Consider the following 26,503-nt stretch of genomic DNA (forward strand, 5'->3'; position numbering starts at 1 on the left):
TCTTTAGCTGAATCTATGAAAAATGCCAAAGATAACTCAGTTTGACAGGCATAAAATAGTATTTTTTAACAGCAAGGTAATTCTCAAAGAGCTATTAGCCAAAAAAACTTGGCATAGCTCAGCATAGTGTGCAGTGTGTTCTTAAATCTTTTGAGAGAACTGGACAAGTGGAAGACAAAAGAAGAAGTGTCGAGCTTGAATTTAGAATTGATCTGCAGCAGGTGAACGGGTCTGAAAGTCATGCCTTTAAGAAGAAAATACAGCAAAGACTTGACACAAGACTCAAGAGATGCATCTGTCTCTACAGTTGATCCAACTACTGTTCACTGAAGCCTCATCAGAAATGCTCTCAGTGGAAGGATGGTTTTCACGAAGCCATTCTTAAGGAAAGGAACCAGGAGGAAAGGCTGAGGTACGCCAGGTTACACGAGAACTGGGCTGAAAATCAGTGGCAGCAGGTCTGATGAATACAAATTAGAAGTTTTGGGGTCAAATCGTTGTCAATATGTAGAAGACCTACAACAGTGAGTGTCTACAGTCATCTGTGAAACATGGCAGAGGCTCTGTCATGGCTTGGAACTGCATTTCAGCCTGTGGTGTTGGGGATCTGCTGAGTTTAAGAAAAAAGTGCCATCAGATTAAAGTTTTCATTTTTCAGCCACTGCAGTAAGTGCATAAATGGGTAGAAATGGAGCCCTATCAGTCATGGATTAGCCCAGACCTCAACATTATCGAAGCAGCGATGAAAGGTCATCTCGACAGAGACTGGAACAAAAGGCAGCAACATCCAAAAAAGAGCTTTGAATGTCCTTCGAGAAGCCTGGAGGACTCTTTGTGGCCGATGGGCCTGGTTCTGCTGGAGGTTTCTTCCTGTCAAACGGGAGTTTTTCCTTCACACTGTTGCCGAGTGCTGGCTCGTAGCGAGTCATCTGATTTTGGGGTTTTCTCTTTATTATTGTAGAATTGTCACATTACAAAGCTGTTCTGATTTGGTGCTATAAAACAAACTGAATTGAATTGGTGGTCATAACAAATATTGACTTTGCACCTATTTCCCATTTTCATGTGGCTTTCAAGGGTTTGCGGACGGGGTCGTAAAAGCGAAACTCCTCTTCACATTTTCTTTTTTAAAATGTAAGTCATACTCGGCTTACTTTTCGTCTCCTTTTCACAATCTTCCATTTAATCTGCGTTCTCTGTAATTTTCCAATTCAGCACCAAGGCTACATTTGATTGAAAAGGAAAGCAGAGCACAATCTGTAACTACACTGCCACTTTTTAAAATAGTGTAAAAAAGTAATAATAATATTAATGAATGAGAAAAAAGGTGAAATCAGTTTGTTTAAATATTTTATTGCTATGTAAAATTAAAAATCTCATACCTCCAATGAAAAAGTCCGGCTCTTAAATAAGACAAATCAATCAGGCAAAATAAAAATGTTTGGCATTGTGAACGGATGCTGGGGACGAGGGGAGAGTTCAGTTTGAGCAGATTTAGCGCAGCATTGCTGCTACACTTGTTAGTCAAAACTGTTACAAAACGCACCGTAGCGTACAGACTACCATCTTTGAAATTCTAGTTATCAACTCATGGGCTAGTACACATAGTAAACTACGAAACATGGACACAATGTTTCTCCCTATTAACATTTAATCATTTAACCGAAGGCTTACAGTAGTTCATGACACATTAACCTTAAATAAAAGTCAACCAACACATGATGCAGACGTGCGTATTATTGGCACATCTGTGAAATCCCGAGCACTTAACTACAGTGCGGTGGTGGGTGTTGGGGGGGGGGGCTGTAGCTGCTCATCCCAGCCAAATCTCTGCTGTTACAGTACAACACATTTGAACAGATCAGCCAAGTAATTCAGCGTGTCGAACAATCTCTAAATCGTGCAACAGATCCTCGTCATCCCTAACGCATCCAAACTCGAGACGACAAACATAAAAGTGAAGTGTCTTCTTTTCAGTGCAGCCAAACACAAAGAAGATGAGAATAATTAATGTCAACGCAGAACTTCAAGTATATTCCAAACGCAGCTCCTTTGTCTAACCACTACATCAGAGTCTAAAGGGACTAAAATCTAGTCATGCAAGCCACTTTTCTCTCTCTGTTACAAACTGCAAAGTGCATATTAGGAACTGGTGTGCGCTCTCTGAGAGGTTTGGCTCTTGATGCTGTGGCATTAAAGTCGTCTCATTCTCTAAAGAGGCAAATAGGCTCGGCTTTACTACACTGACATTCTAACCGTTGTGTTGCTCAATAGTGCTGCACTTAATAATATCACACAGGGAAAACATGAAGCGTTAGCGTTCAAAAGGCGACCCGTTTTCGGGTCCTCCGGGCACCACATCTGGACTGCAAAAAACCTCCAAAAGCGAGAACATAAAGTGACCGTTGTTAACATAAAGCCTCTCTTATAAGTTACGAAATAAATAACATTTCAACATTTCAGAAAATGGAAACAAAATAACTGATTATAGTCGGCAAAAATAAGTTTTGTACATCCACTTTTTTTTAATTTAAATGATGGATAGCTTTGTTAGTCCATGTGCATTATGCATCAGCATTCACTGCAGTCATGGAAAAACCTTAGAAAATAAATAAGTACATAAATAAATAATCCTTGCATTGTTTTAGTGTTTGTTATTCTTTTCTTTTACAGTACCATGACTTGTAACTGTACAGTGAGTATAATACAGCAGTTACAATGAGAAACGCGGGGCAAGCCCATCGCCTGGCATTCGAGGGGCTAGAGGGAGGGGACCGAGGGTAATGGTGGTCTGCTGAGCAGAGTGAGCAGCTCCCTTTAGCGATCCCCAAATCATCCAGCCTTGCTTTGTTGATCTTCCACAAGGAAACTGGGCCAAAACCAGGCCCCAACCTGGGGTCCAGAGCAGCACCAAATTCAGATCTATACCAGGACACCTAAGATCTGGGTTTGGCTAAAAAAGTCAAGGGAGGCGAGGTTGGGGAGGAGAGGGGAGGTCAAAAGGCCAGGGTTGCCACGGTGACCTCAGAAGTGGCCCATCCTGGCGGCAAAAAGGTTACGGGAGCGTGGCACGGCTGAGGAGATGCTGCCAAAGCTGGACGAAGGCCACTTCATGATGAACTGGGAGGTCACTGGCAGCAGATACCTGGACAGACGGACAAGAGCGAGGGACGGAGGGATTAGGAGAGAGGATGAACATAATGAGAGGATTAGTCATGCAAAGGTCGCAATTTAGAGGTCGGGGCGCCTGAGTAGGCACTGAGACAGCATATAGCCAACTTTTCATTAATGGTTCTACCACTTATGACCATCTCCATTTGCACAATTCAACTTTAATATTTGCTTGGAAGTTTGAAGATTAAAAAAAGAAAGAAAAGGAAAGAAAAGTGAAAAGAGTAGAAAAAAAGAAAAACTGGAGACTTGTGAGATCCGTATGAACTGCAGCACTTGTTAAAACAGCTACGTTATTTTTTTAGAAAATTCCAGAAGAAAGTAAAAAGCGCCAGTTGTACATATCACCACAGACCAAGATGGCATCTTCAGATGTTTGGTTTTGTTTGTTCAATGGTCCAAAAAGCCCCAAATAGTCTTTTTTAAATCACATTTAACCAAAACAAACAAATAAAAAAATCTTCACATTGAAAAAGATGAAAATAATAAACATTTGGCTTTCTTCTCTTTGCTTGGCGATTCTTGCGTTTATCAAAATAATGATTTATGTTCTAATCTTTTAATCTTTTCAGCTCCAGTTTTGTGTAATGTACCAAATCTAAAGTATCATACACACAGAGCTCTTAGCTGCGGTCCTGTTTAATTAGGTTATGTGCAGTAATTATGCATCTGCTCGTACAGTAATAAATCATGGACCTCATACCGACTGTCTTTTCTCTCAGTACAACTGTTTTTTGGGGGTTTTCAGCTTTGATCCTTACATTATTTGGTATCATGAACATAAAATCCTCACCTATCATTCCGAGGCACAGGCGTCAGTACCTTTCTAAGACTTTTCTATGACACCTTCCACCGAGACAGAGCAGTGAGGCAGCTCCTGCTAACAGCGTTCCAGTACCTGAGAATGAGACCAGTGTCAGGTTGAGTCAAGGCGAGGGCTGAACCCCGCTTCCATCTTCCTTAGTTAAGGGAAATGAGTCAGGTATGGTTGTCAGAGAAATGTCAGATGAGATGATCGGGATCCTGGACAAGGTTAACTGAAGGTTATGCAAATGTTAGGGTAGCGTTCAGAAGACATGAGACGGGATGCTTGGATTCTTCTAGACTGATCGCTTAGAACAAGATTTACATTTATGGGCTTTCCCAGCACACATTCATATTGTGATATGAGACATTATGCGATCTTATTGCTATATCCGTGGCAAAAATCCTAAGCTAATAATAAAAATACATCTAATATTCGTTTAGTTAAATGAGTACAATGGTCAAAGGGAACGGTCCCCATGGAAGCTCTTAAGATGTGACAATCTAATCAAAAGGGAGCCACTGGCGCTGAGGATTACAGAGCGAAGAAATAATATCTCCTTTTAAGCCAGAGCAGCGATAGCACACTTTTTCTCTGACAGCCCTCGTTTCTTGTGAAATAGCTCTTGGACAAATTAGCTGAGCAGCTTCTTCTGAAGTCGACCGGAAAAGGGGAGGAAAAAAAAAAGCATGTCGCTAAGGGCATCTGTTTCAACACAGCCCCAGACCCAGGAGAGTTAGGAGGGATTCAAATTAACTTGATTTACTCCAATGAGAGTGTCCTTGAAACGGCTTCAAGTGGGCCGCAGGTATCCCTCCAGCACATCATCTTCATCTGTGACTGGACTCGGCTGAACAATGGCTCAGTCCCACACTTCATCTCAAAGTTCTCCACTTAAACCCCAGAGAGGTTTGCAGGATACGCTCTGCTCTCGGCCTTTCACATACGTTCCCAGCAGGTAGCTCAAAGTGCGCTCTTAAAAGAGCCTTCTAACGATTTTATAGCACGGTGTTGGGTGCCACCCTTTGGATTAACTCCTGCTTTACTTATGTTTCTCCTCTCTGTGCTCGACACCTTAAAACATGTAAAGATTCACCCTACATCCACCGGGAATTCTGTAGCTTTGCAGTGTCACGCTTCAGTTCGTTTCCAAAGTTTTTGCTGTAAACTCCAAGAAAAGACACGAGGGAGGAAAAAAAGATAAGAAAATTGAATACTGAACATTCATTAGGGGCCAAGTGTGTGTTCTCTGAGATCCTCGGCTAGTCACTTTGAGAATATTCAGCTCATAAAAAGAATCACTGTGGTGATACTGGCAAGGGGTGAGATGGGGTGAGATGAGGGGGGGATCTTCTCATGTCCAAATGGCTGTCATCTCTGCAGGCTGCATTTAATTGGACCCTCGTTCAGCTTCTTCCAGGTTTGTCCTCTGTTTGATTGTTAAGAAGGTCTTGGCAACAATGTGCATGCTTGAAAGCCAGTGGGTTGCGGCTCATTCATGCACTTGTGCTTTACTTCAATTCATCAGTTGACAGGCACACACTCTATGCACCAATCCATACATGCAATGCTACAATCTAGTGCAGTTCCTCCTGACAGGCCGATCCTAAGTCCTCCATCAAAATTCGACTGCCGCAGTGAAATGACAGAGGCCCCGACAAAACAAAACACCATGACTGAGGAAGGAGAAGGAGACTGCTGCGATAGCTGATGCAATCAGAAATAAGAGGTACAAAAGAGGCTTGAAGGTTATCTGCAGCCCTCATTCAGCTCCACACCCCAATTAACCCTAATTACTGCCACAGTTTTCAGACAAATGAAAGTTAATAGGATCTGAAACTTTTGTCATCATGGGAAAATTGTCTTTGGGTATTGACAGCAATTCCAAGCTTAACAAGAAAGTCATTAGTGGGGCTATTTGGCTACTTCTTCTCATCTGCCCACACAGGACGAAGGACTTGCCTATAACCCCGCCAGGCTGTTGACACACCTGATCGGGGCACTTCTCACGGGGAGGATGCTTGAACTCGAGCAGGCAGGTGTGGTCAACAATGGAGACCCCGTGGACCCGATCAACGCTGATGTGTGACAAAGGCTGGTGTATGTGTGTGCACGCACATGAGACAGTGGGTTGAATTTACAGTACAAAACTCATTTAAATGTTGCATAGCAAACTGTTTGAGGCCATCATAGCTATCTATAAGATTTAAAAAGGAAAGCCCAATACAAATGGATCATTCTATGAAAAACATGTCCTTAAAAGCCTTTGAGGAATAAGAAATATGAGTGTCAATAATGAATATGGTCTTATTATACTGCAGTGTTGCAGTCTTTGACAACAGCAGGTGGATGAGTGTATTTCATTTTTCTAATTCAGGCCTGAAAAGTTCTGAAAGCTTCAGTTTATTATTGTAAAGTAATTAGTAACAATGTATTTATTTAAAAGTCTCAATTAAAGCAACCATTAACCACATTCTAATGTTTAGGTATAATGGTCATTACTTGTGTGATGCAAATATTCATTCTGTCTGTCATGCAAAGATGCAGTGTGTTTAGTCCAGCTGATGTCGCATCACCAAGAAAACAAAAGCAAGCACCTTCCAAAGTTTAGCGTGAATTCCACTTTTTGTGGAAGATGTTGCTTTAAAAACAGATAAACTCAATCAAACAGTGACATATCCTCCAAATGTCCTGTGCAGCTGGATGGGAACAGAGCAAAGGAAAAGTAGTTGGAGGTTAGTGGAGTGCGAGTTACTGAAGAGGGACTGATGATCGTTGTGTAACAGTCACATGACATGTGCATGCACACCCATGCGCTCTCATACACACACAATTTACCCTCTCATAAAAAGCTTATGCATCAATGACAAAATAATCCTAATTGCTTCTCAGCTATCTGAAGTGGTGGTGGGTTGCAACTGTCCCCTGCATGCCTGATGGAGAGATGCGAGCCACTTGTGCCGTGAAACTGCAAGCCACGCCATGTGAAGCCGAGCCAATTTCTGCCTTCTTGTGACAAGAAGAGAGGGGTGCTTAGGGTTGATCATGGCACTGATGCGGTGCAGGTGAGACGCTCGGCTCCCGCCGAGGCCACTCGTACTGAAAATGCACTCGGGGTGAGATGCTCTTGATAAAAAGCACTGAGTGAAAGGCGCAGTTGTAAAGCATGTGGTTAAAAAAGGATGATGCGCTGCAAGCTGGCCGAATGGTTGCGGGGTTGACCAGCAGAGCTCCAAACAGTCTGAATACGCCTCTTTCCCTCTGAACACACTTTGTCACCGTTTTGCTCTATTTGAGCATTTAAAACACATCCTGTTCTTTTGCCGTATCAATTAATCTCAGCGTGGCTTATTTATTAAATGCTAGTGAGGGACAGAAGAGGAGACCATGCTAGACTGTTGGTTGTGCAGCCAAAACAACCATCTCTGGGCAAGTGGGATCAAGCCTGTGTTACAGCTGTGAGGGTGGTGGAGGCAGCAGAAAGCAGTGAGTAGGGACAGTGCTGGAAGATGGTGGGGAAAGGGAGGGGGGCGGGGGTTTAGCAGAACTAAACCAAGCAGAGACCTGCATCGAGGGGCGAAGAGACGGAGGAGGAGGAGGAAGCGGCAGCGACAGCAGCAGGAGTGGAGCCATGGGTAGAGGTTGGTCCAGCAGCAAATGGGAAGCTTTTTTTACACAGACATATATAGACACAAGAAATAGGGAGAGACACACCAACGCGTGCTTAAAGGATACCTACAGCGAGTATATGGACACACTGGGCTTGATGGAGCTATGAATTCTAGTTGTTAGTTATTTCATCGCGTTATCACATCTGAACAAACTGAGTTAAGAAAAAACATGAGCAGGATAGTCAAAACCTAAACCGGCTCTTCAACCATACACAAACCCTTAATACTTTTTTAACAGCTGAGGTTTTTATACAGTAGGTGCAAAGTGATAGCCTGTTAAAATATGCGCAAGAGTTATGAATCATGTAAAGTGAGGCCCCAGGAAATAAGGAGCTCTCTCTCGTAAGGTCATTTGCTGCACAGGCTCATCTGGGGTCTAATTGAATTAAGCAGGCCTCGAGGGGCCCCGGGCTAACCTGAGCGCTAATCTGTGGGCCATTATTTCCTGTTAACAGCACACTCCCTCTCTCCCACTGCCGACCCAGCTCCCTCCCTGTCTGCCAGCCCAAAGCATATGTGATTTAAAAGTTCACTCATTACAAACCCAAGCTGCTGTCTCCTGCGGGGATCAACCTTAAAAAACAGAATGAGGCTGATTTTTTTTTGCTTGTTTGTTTTTATCAGGGTCTCCTAATGAAGATGATGTCTTTAAGGCTCTGCGGAGGCGAGAGAGCAAATGTTTTCTGACAGAGGTATAATGATGATAGGGCTGGAAATTTTAAATCAGAGTCTTTTTCTGTCTGTATCAGTGACTTTAATCAGTTTTGTTTCAGTGGGCTTTTGTCAGAGTTGTAAGTTTATTAATAGGTGCTTTAACAAGTTTCCAGCTACACCTAAATATTGGAGGAAGACACTGAAATAAGTGTCTTTGTTCAGAAGCCCAGTGGAGAGATGTGCAGAGCAAATAATGTCTAATTCCTTTAATTTGTTGCGATACCATTATGGCTAAACTGTTGCTGGTAATTAACTGTAATAATAATGAATTTGAGACCCATTTCTAAAGATGCCTCCTGGACCAAGCCATTACCATTTTTTTAAACAGTTCAATTCAATTTTCTTTGCAGGAGTTAATCTCAACATTGTGCACGAGGATACCTATGACATTTGAACACCCTCAGATCTTATACAGTATGGAGGATGGATAATTAGCTCTCTGTGGCAGCGGGAAGCTAGAAGAATCTTTCAAAAATACAGCTGAAATGCTCGGATGTCCATCTCACCTGGTGTCATCCCACTCCGGGCTGAGTCCGGTCAAAGAACCGCGAGACTCTGAGACAAACTTGTAGACGACCAACAGGCAGTCTCGGCACAGCTGGACCAGCCTGCGACAGCACTGCAGCTCCTGGGGTGACACCACCTCACTGCTCTTGCTGAAGATGGTCTCCCAAGATGAACTGCAGAGCAGAGAGAAGTAGTTTAACACACACACACACACACACACATATATATATTTAAATTCTTCTTTTTCGCTTTAACTCATCATTATGAAGTCAATGTTGCTTGCACAATGTAATGACAGCGTTGTTGTTAAATTAGTTCCCTATAAGTCTTTGTCGAGCCGATTCGGTCTCCCTCCAGGCACAAAATTACCAGCTGGATGTCAATGGCATCTAAAAAGTATCATTTTAATGTACAGTGTCTAGTGTACGCATGATAACCACATACAAACACGCAGCCTTTCCCTCTCCATGCGTGCGTACACAGCGCAGACATACAGGAAGACAGACACACTGAGGGGGATAAAACAAATCCTGGTACAGTTAACCCCCTTTACAACCCCGGACATACCCCTGACTGTGAGAGAGCCTCAACAACTGAGGAACACAACCCCGGGGGGTACTTTTGATGTCTACCCCGTTTCACTTCTTGGGAGGTGGGGGTGGCTCCTCTGAAAGGGTTCAAAACAGTGTGCGTTTCCATTCTCTTCCTCAAAGTCGTTTTCAAAGCCTGTTGAATTCATCAGCAACAATAGCTGCGAGGCTGTTTGATTGTTGTTAAGTCCCTCAGATAAAATATCAAACGACAGACCGAGAGGAGGTTGCGGGGGGAGCGCTTCCCCTTGGATTTGGCGTGTGCTATCCGAGGTGCGCCGCTTCACTGTCTCCATGTGATATCAGGGCCCCCTGTTGGGTTCATCCGTGTTGGGGCCGTGGCCCGCTGTAGGGAGGGGCCAGACGATAGGCTAGCAAGCTAGCTGGATGATCCTGGGCAGGCTGTGATCAGACAAAAGCTGGACGGGGTGCAGCATGATGGGGGTGGCTGAGGCTAGGGTTGGCTAATCCTCATGAGCCACATGAGCCAATAGCCCTTCTGCCCAATCTCTCTGCTCTCTTTTTACCGTCTCTTTCTCACTCGGTCGCTCCTCCACTTTTTCTCCAGCCACACTTCCATAAAACGGGAGCTTTCACCAGGGAGCAGCACTTTTTGAAGGAATTCAACATGTTTCAACCACAGGGAACCAGGTCTAAATTAAGTTCTGGGGTAATTAGTTTAGCCCCCTAAAAGCCCTGGGAAGGTAGTATTTTCTGAAAGTTCAGGTCCTCTGGGGTTGGAGCTTGAAGCGATAAAAAATGTTTGATTGGTCGAGCACTCGGAGCGTTTTAGCCGGCCTGAGACTGACTGTGCGATCACACAGTAAAAATAAAAAAAATAAAATGTTTGCTTACTTTCAGAAATACAGCAGGAATTATCGGTTACTGTCTGTAAACGCCACGTTCAGACTGGGACAGACGGATGAGAAAAAGCGAGAGCAGAAGTGGTCAGTCGAGTGAATGAATAGAGGCTGTGTGTCCAGAATCATTACTACATATTATTTAGTACACCAGGAAGAGTTTCAGTGGATCCCCGTATACAGTAGTTTGAAAGGAAAGCTGCAATCAGTAGTGGAAGTCAAAATTCGATTTTAAACTGAAGGAGGGAGCAGAGTTATTGACTGTGGCAACATTTTAACGCACAAACAAACACACTCAGCCCTCCACACCTCTGCACCACGCTGCGGGGAAGATTTTGTGTGAATGGTCGGTGGACTGATTTGCATCATCTTCAGGGCTCTTCAAGACCCGAAACGTAGACAGCCATCGGTCAAATTCCTGCAAATAAAAGTTTGGAGTTGTCCAGCTGCTGTCTTTCTTCTCTCACTGCGTATCAACCCCTTAATCTCCATCACCTTCTCACTCTCCTCCCCAGTCTCCCTTAATTGAGAAGGGACAAATGGAGAACTTAGAGCAGCGACTTAGGTTACATCCTCTGAGCCCACTGCATCAAGAGAAAAGTCGCTGCTGAACAAGTGAACTGTAAGGAATATGGAAGGAAGGAGATGTGAGGAAGTCACACCTTTATCCCAGAAGAGACAAAGATACTGGCAGCCACCAGCGTTACCCCTCAGCCTCCTAGTAGATGCACCTATGGAATAAAAGTAGTAGGTGACTTCCTTCCTAAATGATTGCACTTGGAAAATGTTCAGCAGGTCGAGATCACTGAGATTCAAACAGATGAAAATTCAGTAACACTTGATAATATAACCCACGGCTAAGGGCATAATTCCTCTGTTATTAATGGAATTTCAATGTATTTTATTTGAAATTACAGCATAATTATAGTTACGAATACTTAAATGTAGGCACACTAGAATAAGGGGGTAACAAGTCAGGCTTATACAGGAAACAAAATAATTGCACTGCAAGTAAAGTGTCTGACATGTCTCGTGGAATAAAAATGTATTTTCCCACTGTAGGTATGCGTGTCTACTTTTTGCATGTTTAAGCAAGTGGAAACTGGACGGTGCGTCTTCCTGACATGATCAAGTGAGCTGTGACCGCAGTGATTCATCTTGTGAGGATTCATCTTCTGTCGCTTCAAGAAGCGTAGAAATAAATAAATAAAGGCACAATAAAACTTCAGAGTATCAGATAACAACCTAAAGTGAAGGAACTCAGAGGCCTTCACTCACCTTCCCCTGCTTCTGTCCCTCCCCTCGCTTTCTTCTTGCTCTCACCAGTGAAAAAGCCTTGATTAACAGCCCAGATTTGTGACCTGAATCTGCACCCTGTCTACAAAGACTAACATGTTTCTTTCATGCCCAAAAGCTTTCAGGAGAGTGCAGTTAGGTCTGGTTGGTCTGTCACTCATTCTCTGTCATTCAGCTGCCATTTCTTCCGCAGTCATACTGAAAGAAAATGGCAAATTGTCCCTGCTGTCAGTGAAACTGATATATTGATGAAAAATGGGCTTAAGGACATGAAGGAAATTGTGTAGTGCAAGAACCTCTAGTTATGGAGATGGAAGAGTGACATTATGCAATGAATAAAGTAAGTGTAATTGGCCTGCAGCGTAATCACTTGTTTGTGTTGTTTCTGAAGAATTAGACTCCCCGAACATTTCCATTCATTCAGGCGACTTCTTTTTGATAACACGGGCAATTTTTCAAAGTCTCTTTTTTAAGTCCTGATTTAAGTAATTGCTTACCGTCTAAGTTGATGTTACATTATAGGTACGAGGCTGGTTTCATTCAGAGGTGCGTAGATTCGTTTTTACTGATCATTTTTTTTCGCATGACCCCGGAGCACGCTCAGCTGAAAGAGCCATTTTAGCATCAGTGGAAATAATATCAGCAACAATTGTCTGTTTATCTCCGTTGCAGCACCGCTCTGTGTGCGTCTGCAATAAAACCTGCTTGTTGGATCCATGCACACAACCGACGTTTGACTTTGATATTTGGTGTGTATGCAGCCTTCAAGAGGTTGATCTTTTTAGTGTCCATTTAGAGAGAAATTACGCAGTGGATGGATGTCAGTAAATATAGATTTTCAACCTGAATTTTATTTCAATAAAAGATCCGATGTGTGATTTTAGTGATTCTGTGCAGAGATTTCTTCATCAATTAATTACTTCTTTTCTTTTTTGCTTCTGCAACTTATCTTCAAGTTGTTTCTGTCCATCCAGTCTCTTTCTAGGAGGTTTTCTACCTTGAAATATAAAATGGCACCAGGGTGGATGAGCTAGCTCGCTTCCAATAAGTTTGGGTGAAATGTAAAAATTTTCCAATTGACAATCGTCAGTCCAATAACCGACGACAGGCGATACATTTGCACATGCACAGACTTTTTGATGGACGGAGCAATGCAATCATGCACGGACTGATTTGCACGTTTAGAACACAGAAGAAGTCCAAACATGGACGAACGAATTGCCCAATTACAGACTGGAGGCGAAGGCGCAGATAGAAACGGACTGTTAGCTCAGCGAGGAGGTCGTAGGCGGAGAAGACGATCCACTGGTCTGGACAATGCATCTCCCAGTGAAGTCACGGAAATATCCTTGTATACCAGCCACAAGCACACCTCCAGGACGCATGTTCAACACCGCCGGTAATATTGTTAACCACCTCCGCAAACATTGCAGTAAACAGGAAACATGCTTGTTTTCCTGTCAAAGAATTTAAGTTTTGTTTGGAGGGAATGAAGCTACTCTTTGGATTATTCCTTTATTTATTTATTTGAGACTTAGCGTTACATCGCAGCTGGAAGAGACGATTTTTAACTTGTTGTTTGGTCGAGTGTGTCAGACAGATAAACACTGGATCGGCCTGTAAACAGGGTACAGCAGAAAAAAGAAGCCAGTTTGTCTTTGTTTCCCTCCCCACCATTGTGTGTTTTGTTATTTAAATAAAACGCTTTTTTCTGAACATTGGCTACTGCTGTTCTTTCTTTCTGTCATGAGTTTGAGTAAATGAATCGCTGCTACGTTTGGGCGCACTCTGAGGAGGGTGCCGTTAAAACAGCGGTATTATTTATTTCTGTTGACTGCTTCAACCAACATTATCAACAAACTTACTTAAATAAATAAATGTTCCTTGTAAAACCCGTCGACGACAGTCGATATATTCGCCCAAACACCCAAACTTACCTACCAATAACTCCTTTGTCATTCTAAGGCCTCAGTCACAGCAGAGTAAAAATAGGACAGCAGCCTCCGACAAACACTACAGACTGATCGCATTGAATTTCTTTGCTGGCTGGGATCCACTGTAAGCAGTTGCGTTGACAAACTGGTTGCCCAGAGGTTCAGTGTGCAGAAACCTCAAACTCAGTCTTTAGACGCACAGGTCACCTGGTGTGAGGCAGCCACAAGCTTTGCAATTAATTTCCATTTAATTTATAAACACAGAAGATTATTGTGACCAGCTGGAGTCAAAGAGCGAAACTCCACTCCATGAAATAATGAAACATTTATGGCAGAACTTTTACTGTAATTTGCACAAAGTTTAACACCGTAAAGCATTTCTTATTTTGCACTCAAGATGCGAGTGATAGTTGCCGCGTTGAGTGTTTATTCCTTTGGAAGGAGAGGGAAGGAGTCTGTAATTCACACAGCTGGATGTCTCAAAGCTGTGAGCAAAAAATCCCCAAACTTTGGCTCTGTCGTTTCGCTTTTTTACTCAGGCTTTCGAGCCAGGAGCATTTCCAGAATATTTTAAATGGAGCGGCGAGAATGCAGCAGGGGAGCCACAGGAAATCAGAATATTCAGTCAGAAATATTTAATAAGTGTGAAAAACTGGTGTAGCTCTAAATCCTGTTGCAGATTTACTATGTGAAAAGTGAAGCTGCATAAGAATGTTAACATGTTGTTGTTTGCAAAGTGAAAAAAACAGTGATTTAGGTAAGAAGCCGTGTCTGTCTGTTTTGCAATAGGTGTATCACAGTTAATTGTGGCATTATCGCAAACACATTACACAGAAATGCCAACTTGACTCTGTTTAATCAAACAGCTCAAAGCATCAAAGTCGGTTTGATGACAGCGACTGACTGCGACTGGTCCCAGAACTGCTCCCATCTTTGAAGCAATTTCAGAGACCAGTTGACTGCACACAGTTGCAACAACTGTGGCCGAACCCAGTCCATCACCTGGCTCCGACTGGACCTACCCGGTGTTGGAGAAGCAGTTCCACATGCCCTGGCCGTGGCTCCACAGCAGCCTGTTGAAGACGCGATTAAAAAGCCGGTAGAGGTGAAGGCTCTCCACGTCCGGCTCCTTCCAGATCCGCTGCAGCACTGAGCGCACATTGGTACGTACAATGTCCAGCACCTGAGTGATGGAGAGAGTGAGCGGGAGTTGGGGATGAAAAGGACAGAGAGGCTCAGGCTTGAATGGGAACATGAGGGAAAAGTAATGCTACACCTGTCATTTCTTTTCTCCTTCGTTTTTTAATCTCACCTTAAAATCAGCAATGACGGAGGCCAACACAGAGAGCAAACTTGCAATCGCATATATACACATAATGTGCATAAAGAAAGATAAAAATGATTTGAGCGGGTTTATCTCCGGATTCAGGCCTGTGGACTCGTGCAAGACTGCATGCAGAGACATGCAGCCTATTTCTCATTTGTGTGCTTTTAAGGCTCTTCTACAGGCAGGACACAAAGTGCCGGGGCAGACAGTGGAGAGCACGGCAGAGGACTAATTGCTGCACCAACGTCAGTCTTGGAGATAAGGTGTCAGAAGTTCCCGGGCGGTCTAAGGACACCTGCGCCAGCCTTCCGTCATCCCTTCTTCGTTTTCCCATCCCTCCCCACCTCGCTGACTTCTCTTCCTTCCTTTTCTTTCTCTTTTCACCCCGCTCAGAGTGCAGCACTGTGGCTCTTTTGACTTTGATTCCTCGCTCCTCATTACTGAAGTGCCCATCGGACGGTGTGTGTGTGCATGTGTGTTTGGGATGCGAAGAGGCAGATTTCCCAACAGCAATATGAGGCGAGTGAGACATGCATACACACTCAGCCAAACTGATAGATGAGTAAACACACACAGATATGTTTTGGTATGGTAATCAGATAGCAGAGCGGTGGGCGCTATGTTCCTGACCTCTGCCTGCTGCTCATTAGGCTGCTCCACTCCAAATAAAGCATCAGCTCGCACCACCGCAGCCCACAACACGGCCAAGCGCAGTTGTGCAGAAAGCACTGGCTGAGAGATCACATCATTACTGACACGCCTACTGGATGCCATTACATGTCTTGTCCCCTCTTGTGTTTTGTTTACATCCTATTTGGTGTGTCTGCCTCTCACTGTCTGACATGGTAATGATCTTCATGCTCGTCTTATTTTTTTCTCTCGCTCTCTGAAGTTTGATTTCGAGGTTATTTTTCGTGCTTTAAAAGTTGTACAAAAGCTTTCAGAGAAACAGGTAGGAGAGGTGACATCTTTGTCACATTCGCCGGTTTTAACAACGTCCATTCTGTACAAGGTGACAGCGCAGACCCGGCGCCGGCAAGGGCAGGCAATTTATGCAGGTGGCAAAAGAAAAACGGGGATCTTTTTGTTTTACAGTTCCAGGATTAACATATCCAAGAATGACGCCTCTGACAACAGTGTGTGAGGCACTGATTAGTATTTTGACGAGTATTTTTAAAAAGTTCTAATAACTAGACAAAGATCAGGTTTTGGGACGTTGCTCTCTGGAATTCAAAAGTCCACATTTCCGTCTGTCTTTGCAGATGGAAAAAAAAGCTACAACTTTATTTTTTATAACCTCTTTTTTGCAACCGTCTCTTGTTGTTTTCTGGGATTGCCTTCTTGTCTGCTCCCAAAAGCAGTGATACTCAGTTGGCCCTAAATCCACCAGAAAGTGACAATTTGAAACAAAACAACGGGAGCTGATACAGACCTGGAGCCAAACTGTTCTATGAATGACGAGTCAGGTGACCTCGCTCAGATCTCCTGAAATGTGGACGTCTGCACAGATTAAGAGGTTTGGTGTAAAAAAGCCCATTTGCGACTTTTTCGTATATGTATTTCTGGGAGTTCCTTTCTCAAGGTGCAAAATACGTAAGCGCACAAACTGATTTAGTAACCTTTACTTTTACTGGTAGTTGCACCTATTTTTATCTTTTTTTACTGACACGAACAAACTGGGCCTGGGTTTAGGAAACAGCGCAACCTTTGCTTGCTCTCACATGCCATTTCACATCTGGCTCTAACACTCACCTTCCGCTGTTTGGTTGAGTCCAGCTTCACCAGCCAGTAGGAGGCGACCTTTGGTTTATGATATTTCCAGTTATCCAGAATCTGTGGAAGAAAAGTAGGAGTTAACAACTGAAAGGTAACCTTAAAACCTGCTACAGATTACCTGCAGAGAAGTGCAATTATTAATAACAGCCTCTGCATCGTTCCAACAAAAAACAAACCAAAACAGACTACATTGCTACTGCTGTCTCCCAGTAGCAGTCCATCATACCTCGGGGTTATTACCGTGTGTTAAAGGGCAGTTACTGTGCTGTGCAGTTCAGTCACAATAAGAAAGCATACGAGGCCAGGAATACACCTCCAGGGGGAAACAGATGCACCTTTTTGACTCCAGGGCAGGCGGGTCTTGGTCAAACTTATTCTGTAGAGATTCCCTGTCCTCATTAAGATACTATACAACAACTTATCACTGCCAAGTTAAAGAGTGCAGTGCCAGAGAACAGTTAAACCTGCACTTTTACAGTACTTTAAAACTGAGAGAGTATCTCAGAAAAGCTGTAAATAAGAAAAATGCACATAAAATATATCATTTACATGTAGCACAAAAGAGTTATAATGATAATAGATTTTTTACAGGTTATGACCCTGTGAGTCAAAAACCCTGGATGTGTTGTTATGCTCAAAAGCTGTCCTGGATATTGCAATGCACAAGCTCCCACTGCCAGCATTACTGTGTGACTAAAGGCACTGTTATTGTTGTCATGTTGACACAGTCTACATCTCCCCACTGGTGCACATACCTCACACGTATCGTGCTAGATCCCCTGCAAACACTGCTGCCATCGGGAAGCTGCAGCGCAAACTTTATGTGTACACACACACTCACACACACTCACGCTCAGAGTTGGGTTTCCATCATTTCAGAGGACATTACGTTGACTTTCCTTTACATTTACCCCGTCTATTACCTCTTGCCTGCCCCTGTCACCCTAACATTAAACCAAGTCTGCAGTTAAACTTGGACAATTTGCATTTTTATCCCCAAAAGAGAGACGAGTCCCCACAGTGTGACAGTATAAACATCTATTGCCCCCCACCCCCTACACGAGTAACACATGTACACACCGTACACAGACAAACCAATGCAGCAAATAATTTGTTCACATTCTAGAAAGTTGCTTGTTTACTTGTTTAGCTTTCTCTCTCAGTAAGAACCCAACAAACAAGGTGAGAAATTGGTTACCGCAGCACATCTAACGCTTCTTACGTTTTGGGTCTTTTTTTGTCTGGTAAGCTGCGTGCTCATTTGTCACAATGTGTTTTGTACAGGCACAAATTACCCTCAATTTCATCTTTTTATTGGTTCCAACGCCGGCAAAAGAGACGGTTCTGAATGAAAGATAAAGGAGCCAATTACACGGATACAAACACATCATTAGCCCAATTAGACCCAAGTTTAAATCACGGAAAGCAAAAAACGCCAAAGATTGTTTTCATGCCAAGTGAACACTCGTTTTCTCCTGAGGCAAAGAGTCAACAGTACAGGTGCAGCTGTTCGTCTGCGTTTCCACGGCGCTCTCATTAGGGTTCGTTAACAGTACAGGTGTGGCGGTAATTGTCTCCCACAACCCTGACACACCCAGATGTTACCCACACAGACACACACGCACACATTTTGCTTTAAGGTGTTTGTGTGAGGCCACTAATAAGGTGCTGGTGGCTCGCCCTAACAACAAAAAAAAATGCTGTTAATTTTTCAAGAATTGTCACTTGTTTGTCCATTTTTACATGACTTACCTCAACATAATGAGCATTTAACTTTTGACATTTAATAAAGTGCCTGTCTGACCTCTCACATGATGGCCCAATTTATTTATTTTTTAACGTAGGCCTTGCTTGGATCCAGACCAACACTACATTTGCTTCTGTCGTTGTTACTTTATTGCATTTTAAGAATGTGGTTACTTTGCTTGATATATTTGTAAGTTTTATCCTCGAGCTTTGCATGGTTTGCATTTTATTACCTGGCTTGTGTAACTCTGTTTGAGAAACTATTATTATTGTTACTATCATTTGGAAAATGTGTGTATTAATCTCAATCTTTAGCTACCTGCACACAGATGCTGATTGTTTTAACAGATATTTAAAGAAAACAAAAGTATCCTTCATTGACCACTATTTTAAGTTCCTAACTCCTAGGTTTAGCTTTATGAGCCAATTTCTTTACGTAAATTTGAGTAATAATTTGTAGCACAATCACACCTGTGAAAACACGAACACACCGGGATGTCCAGGCCTGACCAGAAGCAGAGGAGGAACTGATTGATACAAAGGGGCAGTGGGGAATAGCGCGGGGCGGTAAACTGTTCGACAGGTTGCTGCTGGGGTCGTTTGAAAGACAATGGGAACCGAGCCAGAGCAGACAGGCTATTGTGAGGGAAGTGAGGAGGTCACTTTTAGTTAGGCTGCACAGTGACCGCACCTGGTCACAGAGGGGCTCTGGGAATACCGCGAGTCTGGACTCCCGCTCGACACTACTCCGTGTTGTCTTCCACTTTATTTTTCTTACACGCAAAAATAACCTTTTGATTATTTTGTGAATTATTTTCACATTTTGCACAATGGCGATCCTTGACTCACCTCGTCCAGCACACCCTCGGCCTCCTCTTCAGTTTTGCCCGGAAACCTAATCCTCATGGCGGTGAGCACTGCCAGGGTCTGACGCACCAGCTCTGCCTCCTGCTCTTTACTCCTCAGATTTATCAACGGATCGCCCTGCACACACGTAAAGGCAAAGCATTAAAACTCGACAAAAAAAAAACAGCTTTTAATTTATAATATTGTGTAATCGGATGTGTTTATTAGGCCTAAAAAAATCGGGGGCATTACCAGATTATTTCTGTTATAATTACTCATTACTTAATGGTATTATGTTCTTGAACGTGACGAGAAAATTCTATTTTTGTTTTATTATCACATTTTGAGTTCTTCGGAGTTGCACTTGAATATATTAAGTTTTTAGCATTTATACATAATGACTAATGTATTTATACTGCTCACATTTTATATATGTGTTATAAATATATTATCAGTTATTATTTATTTCTATTTATCACAGTAAATTTAGCTTGAGATTTATGTGCTGCCAGTTTCACCAATAAATTTTGCTCCCGCCTGAGTTTCCGTAACGTTCAAAATAAGCTCAGTGAAATACAGCTCATTATGCTACAGCAGCGTATTCACTGCTAAACCTATATTTAGTTTCCTGTGCAGTTGAAGCTCGAGTGTGCAAGATGGAGAAAAACTGGGTGAAATTAGTGGATCTCATGTCATTTCGTATTCACGTGGAAGGACATTACGTGTTGTGGTGCTTGCTATGGCCTCTTTCAGGATGAAGGCTTTCCACTTTGTTCTGCTCTCAATGCCAAAACTCATTCGGCTCTATTTTATTTGATTCCACTGCATCCAAAGGTTACCAGGGCACTTTAAAAAAGGAAGGGGAATGGAGGAGACAGGTGGAAAGCAACAGATGGCAACATAATAGAAGGTTATTGTTGTGGGCTCCAGCGGGCCTATACAGTATTGACCGGACTGTTTAAACGATACTAAGCGGGTCTGGGTACAATATGTCAGAAAGGGTGAAAAGGGTAACGATATGATGGAATACGCACCTCCATCTTTAGTGATAAAGCTGTAGAGTAATTCTCGATTGTTTATTTTAATCCTAGCTGGAGCATTTTAGAACATTTCTTGTGACTGACAACTCGCGACATATTCTGAAGTCTAACCCTACTTTGCGTGCGTGCGTTGAGTATCTTACTATATTGGAGTGGATGGTCCCCAGGCTGTTGCTGTGAGGCACCCGGTGAGCGGAGCCGCTGCGGCTCAGCGAATGCGAGCGGAGCGTGGCGGAGCTCGGCCTGACGAGGGGTGGGGCCACGGGAACCGTAGGGGAAGGCCTGGTGGACAACGCCCGCACTTCATTTGGCGACGACAGGGAGGCGATGGAACGAGGGCACGAGATGGAGCGCCGGATTGGCCCAGAAAGCGACGGTGACGCGGACGGGGCAGTGCTCGTTTTGAGCGACTTGATTGGAGGTTTCCAGTGCATGCGGCCTGTAGAGAAACAGAAGAGACGGAAAGAGTAGTGGGGGAGGAGCTCACTGACTCGCTGTCACACTTCGGTTTCTTCTCTTCAGCCTGTCTCAGTGCCGCCGTCACTGTCAGGCTCTCTCCTCTGGTTTCTATCTGTCTCCGGGTGGCTTTGGAGATGAAGTGTGGCATTAAAACTCCCACAGCTGCACTCTGGCACACTGGCCCAGTGATCCACTGTGTGTGTTATTAACAACCGCAGCATGTGTAGCCAAAACCAGAAACTAAACATTAGTCCTGTCTGGTTTGGGGATGGATTAAAGAGCATGCCTCTGTCTGTCTCACACACACACACACACACACACACACACACACATTAGATGAACACATGTACACAGATGGAAAATGAAGTAGAAAACCCACAGTGACACTTTCTATCACCCTTGAAACTCTTCCAGTTTGTCCACTAGCCAGTGTATTAGTGTGTGCTTTCTGCTGGTGCACTGTGTGTGTGTCTGACACCAAGTGTGCACACAAGTATGGGTGTGTTTGCGTGTGTCCATGTCGCCGCTAACCCTTCTGAGGATCGGCCATTGCCAAATGAGAGCATTATGTGGCTTAGCCGTAGCAGTCCTTTGGTGGCTTGGTATGGAGTAGGGCTTGGCAAGGTTGCCGTCTCTCTCTGCACACACATGCACACACACACATCCGTAGACGCTTTGTCCAAAAGTTGGGCTTTTTCATGGCTTTGTCCTTTACTTTGTAACAACTAGAATGAGCTCATGCAAGGGTCCTCTTTTTTTCTGGACTGGCAACCCATAATGCAACCAGGGATTTTTTTTTCTTTCCTTCCAAGGTCGCCACATAGGCTGCAGTGAAAGCTGCTCCCTTTCTCACTTCTGAGGGCTGAAAGTGAGTTGATGTATGCGACTTATGTGAAATTGAAGGAATGCTTGAGACTTATCACTCTAACTATAAAATAGACTATTTCAGCATTAAACTCAAGGTGTTTTCAAGGTGCACAACAAAGTCCTTTTTCTCTTTCTATAAAAATTCCTCCTTCTCTTCATCTCTGCCTCTGCTTTCACCTTCTATTCACTGGAACTGCACTGGTCAGGACACTTTTCTTCCCTCAAGTGCTTTTCAGCGCTGCAGCATTTGTGTATGTGTAGGTCCACGATTGTGAGACGTCTTTAGTGTGAGCAGCTCGGCAACAAAGATCCACGTTCGTCAAGTCACAGGCCACGGTCACTCTGCTTAGGCTTTAATTAGGCGACGAGAAGGCTGATGAACACCTGTTCGCAGCACTTGCCAACTCAAACCACCAAACCTGACCTGCTTTGTTATTGAAGAGCGTGCACCACAGATGCTAATCAAATCAGCAGTTCTCGGCATTTGTGTGTGTCCGTGTAACTGGAAATGGGAATTTGCAAGTCTAAACGTGCTTTTTCACATGTTGATAAATTTGAAAGATACACCAGTGGGTGCACTGCGAAGCAAGTTCAACCTAACCAGGCTTTCCTTGGGTCAGCTGGCTTCACAAAACCTAAAATCCCAGTCACCGCCTTAAAAAACTTTCTTTGTTAAATTTGTGCGCTCACATAAAAGGGCGAGATTAACGCGTCACTCGACTCTTCCCTTGCAAAGTCCTCACCCCAATCCGAGAAATTATGAGAGGAATGGATGTTAGAGCAGAACATAAAAATACAACACTGTTGCTGCAAATAAGATTAGAGAGTAACGCTGCAGAAATTCACTTCTTTTGAAATCGCGATCATCACAGGAGCACCAAGAGCGGTAAAATAAATATACCAACTTGAGTTAATATATTTATTTTAGAGCTCTCGATGCATTCCTAATGCGACAGCTGCACATTAGAGCCCTGCAACTTTAAAGTGCATCCATTTAAACATTAAAGCTTACTCGCTTTGTTTAGCTCTGACACTCTCCTGTGGCCTAATAAAGAAGACGCTAAAATCACTTTAGTGAAATCCATTTCACCGATTGTACAGATAAAAAACCTACCAATGTATCTGATCAAAGATACATTAGCTGGCTTTGTAGGTTCTTTCCTAATCAGTGCTCTATTAGTTGTTATTGGGACACTATGAAAGAGCCAAGCATAAAAACATTCATGCATTATGCAAACATTTCTGTGACTGAATGAATGTACAGGACAGTATAACCAATGTAAAGCACAGTTTTCTCACTGCACAGTTTCAACTGGTGGTGCTACGGCTCAACAGGTTGCATATATAATAAAAAACATATTCATATAGTTTAAAAGAAACAGCCAGTGAAAAGGTGATTTTGAACTGAAACTCTGAACATAATCTTCTCTGGACCAGGTGATGCTTTCAGTATCAGTTACTATGGTGATCTACGAGGTAAAAAGAGAGCCACCTCTCTGAAATCTGTCTTAAAGCTCAATATAGCTCGCTAATCAATTAATCTCTCTTTGCAGTACATCCTTCAGGCTGCGTATCGTATGTCCTGAAATTCTAAGTGCAAAGGTCAGGACATACATGTCAGCTTTGTTATACATTATACATTAGTCCCACTGTATGATTCCAGTCTGACTATGACAGAGACTGAGATGTAAAGTAAATCCTGACAGAGCTGAAATTCAAACACAAAATATTAAAAATGTGCAAATATGTAGGCGTGCGACTGTTCACATTCACAAATCTCAAAAACAAGGTTGTTTTAGCAATTAGGGTAATGCTCGTAATCAGACGGCTTCAGCTGAAAGAGGAAGAAATAAACAAACGGCAGAAAGAAAAGAGACGACTGAGAAAAGGGGAAGCGAGCGCAGAAGAAAGTAAACAAGGACAGATAACAGCTCCCTTTCTGTGGCGTTTGCATGTTCTCTCCAGGTACTCGGCTTCCTCCAAACACATGCAGTTAGTGGGGTTTAGGTCAAGTGATGATTCTAAACTGCCCATAGAGGTGAATGTGAGTGCAAATGGTTGTCTGTCTCTGTGTGTTAGCCCTGGTGACCTATGACCACGATAAGGACGAGCGGATGGATGGCTGCTTTCTGCATTAAACACGCTCTTAGACAACCTGCTCCTCTACCTGAGCGCTCAGCCAAGTTCTTCTCCTTGCTCTCGCCAAGGTCGTAGGAAACTTTCTTTTCCCCTCGCTTCTCTCCACTTCTTCTTCCTCCCGCCTTCCTCCTCTCCTCCTCCTCTTCCTCGTCTGAAGAGGAGCAGGAGTTATCGGCGCTGCTGCCGCTGGTGAAGTCGGCCAGGTAGTCTGGTCGCTGACGTCTTGGAGTCTGACTGCATTCTGGCATGCCGGTCAGGGGCTGGCAAGAGTACACAGATACAGGACGTATTTACACTCATACTATAGAGTAGAGTAGTATACATACATTCATAATTATACAGGAAAAAAAGAAAGACAGTTCACACATGGATACACACTCTTGCACACATAAACATCTTTTTTGCTTTTATCCTCCTGGGACGCTGCACTGAATTTATTTGCTTTTTAAAACCAAACCATCCAAAATGACCTCATTTTGGGAAAGCGTCCTCCTTCCAAAGGTCTGCGCCTCCACCAGAAGCTCACAAGGACAAAAGTGCAACGAGATAAACACACACACATAAATATGAAGATGTTGAGACGTTGTCAGCCTCGCCTCACCCAAAGCTCATTACCATCTGTCACTGGGAGACCTGCCGGTGACACGGCCGGCCCGCATGCCCACACCTGTGCACGTAATTGCAGCCTCATTATGCACAAATACACAATCGCACACCTTCGCTGCTTTCTAAGCTGTCCCTATAAAAAGGAACATGGCTGGCTTCACGCGCAGAACAAATGTGGCCTGATTAGACACGTAAAGGTCGAGTTTAAAGTGAAGCAGCTTTTTGTAAATGCTGTAATTTTTTTTTCTTTAACTAGTTTAATAAATTTGTTTGTGCAAATGAAAAAGCGAGAGCTCTGGAAACTTTTAAGAGCGCCTTTGACACCAACTTGCTGCTGTAATATCTGCTTCTGTAAGTATTTTCACCTAAACGTTCAGCTGTGATGCTTCACAGACGCAAGCTTTCTTTTGTTGCTTTGGTTTGTTTTACTTTTTGAGTTTATTAAATTTAGTGTGTGGAAAAGGACACGCTGAAAGCATTAATAAAGCATTTACACATCTGTTATTCAACAGTCAGCTCGGGCAATGCTGTCAGCCCACCCAAATTAATGGGCAGGAAGTGATCAGGGCTTACACAGCCACTGCTGGGTAGTTGTGTGGGTGAGTGATGGAGGATAGAGACAGAGAGAGATTAAATACATGAGAGGAGAATAAAAGGGAAGATGGGAACATCAGATTGATGGGCTGAGAAATAAAGAGGAGGACAAGGTGAATCTGAGTATGGCAGATTCAGAGAGGAGGCACTGAATAGATGGAGAGAAACGGAAATGAACATGGAGAGAAAGGGGCTCTTACAAGAGGACAGAGAGAAAAGGATGCGAGGACAGACGGTGAATAAACAGTGGAGGGTAAAGACAAAGGGAGAGCCCTGAAAGGATGAGATGAGAGAGAAAATGTGTAAAGAGAGACGTGGGAGTGACTGGGTAAAAGCAAGTGATGAGCTGAGGAGAGATGGTGACACGATAAGAGCCAACTGTGATGAGCTATATGTCAAAATTAGCAGAGTTGGGAGTAAGAAAGAGCAAAGAAAGTCAATAAGAGGAAAAAGGGGACGAAAACCCGAGGACACTTGCTCGCTTTCTTTGTGCCTTCCCGCTTCTCTTCTTCTCCACCTTTTGTTCTCTCTCCGCCTGAACATTTTTCCCCAGCAATAACAAACCTAGCTTTGTTTCCTTCCCTCAGAAATCCTGTTCCTAATCCCTCTGCCTCGCTCCTCTTTTCTGGCTTTCGCACACTCGTCGGTTCAGTTTCACCAGATGGCTCGAGAGCGCTACACCCCAAGGAGCGAATCTATCCGTCACAGCGTTTTCTTTCCCTTCCTCTCGATGTCTCTCTCCGCGCGCTCGCTAACATCGAAATTGACGGGGCCCAAATTAATTTGGACAACAGCGATTGTGTCTGAACAAGTCCTCATTCCAGCTAAGGCCTCTCTAATGTGGCGCTGAACTGCCCTGTCGAGTCCCTAACACGCTCTAAGTGTTCCAGCCAATTTAGCTCTCGAATGAGGGATGGATGTAGATGTGCAGGAAGAGAAAGGGATGGAGAGGTGAAGGGAGGAGAGTGAAGCAAGGTGATGGAGGGAGTAATGTGCTGTCGTGGGAAATCGAGGGGGCGTATAGGTGCATGTGACAGAGAGAAAGAGGAAAAAGGGGGAGATAGACAGAAAGAAAGATAGCAGGGAGAGAGTGAGAGAGACAGCCTGACAGCTCTCCCCTAAGGGAGTTGGGTCTTTTCTTTGGGCCTCTATCTGATTCTTTTCTTTTCTTCCTAACCCAAGACCCCCTCCTCTTTATTTTTCTGAATCACGTCCTATGTGCTTTCCGTGGGCGTTAGCTCTAGGCATTTGACTACCTGCCACCCTCTTCCCTCCCTCTTTCTGCCTCTGTCACTCTTCTTTGCACATTTTTTTAAGGGCCTCTGATGCATGTGGCCCCTATTCTCCCTATTCTCTCCTAGCTTATGTGTCTTCTCTCTCTCACCCACCTTAGGGCCTCTTTGCCTGGAGGATTTGCCCATCAGCTTCTCGTCGTCCAACTCGCACTGTTCCAGCAGATCCAGGATGTCCTCTTCCTACACAAAGAAAACACGAGATGAGAATATGGCAAAGGTGCTGATTTCGGTAAACAGAGCTTAACGGGGTAGTTAAAACC

The 26,503-nt window shown here is 43.7% G+C and overlaps 1 protein-coding gene across 4 annotated transcripts in view; it reads right to left on the reverse strand.

Moving 5' to 3' along the window:
- Positions 1 to 1,333: 1,333 nt before the first annotated feature.
- Positions 1,334 to 26,503, reverse strand: part of ttll7 (tubulin tyrosine ligase-like family, member 7) — an 82,118-nt gene continuing 56,948 nt past the window's right edge. The window contains exons 14-23 of one of the 4 annotated variants that reach the window (XM_026193851.1): positions 26,337 to 26,423; positions 23,777 to 24,008; positions 20,427 to 20,722; positions 19,247 to 19,381; positions 16,628 to 16,708; positions 14,571 to 14,731; positions 8,868 to 9,041; positions 7,541 to 7,641; positions 3,965 to 4,069; positions 3,082 to 3,145 (exon numbers count right to left, since the gene is read on the reverse strand). In XM_026193851.1, coding sequence (XP_026049636.1) covers positions 3,987 to 4,069; positions 7,541 to 7,641; positions 8,868 to 9,041; positions 14,571 to 14,731; positions 16,628 to 16,708; positions 19,247 to 19,381; positions 20,427 to 20,722; positions 23,777 to 24,008; positions 26,337 to 26,423 — 1,350 coding nt within the window. In that variant the 3' untranslated portion in view covers positions 3,082 to 3,145; positions 3,965 to 3,986. Of the gene's footprint in view, positions 3,146 to 3,964; positions 4,070 to 7,540; positions 7,642 to 8,867; positions 9,042 to 14,570; positions 14,732 to 16,627; positions 16,709 to 19,246; positions 19,382 to 20,426; positions 20,723 to 23,776; positions 24,009 to 26,336; positions 26,424 to 26,503 lie in introns of all 4 variants that reach the window. The other 3 variants (XM_026193853.1, XM_026193854.1, XM_026193852.1) reach the window with 3 other exon arrangements.

The sequence above is a fragment of the Astatotilapia calliptera genome, chromosome 15 (genome assembly GCF_900246225.1).
Source record: "Astatotilapia calliptera chromosome 15, fAstCal1.2, whole genome shotgun sequence".
Lineage (NCBI taxonomy): Eukaryota > Metazoa > Chordata > Actinopteri > Cichliformes > Cichlidae > Astatotilapia > Astatotilapia calliptera.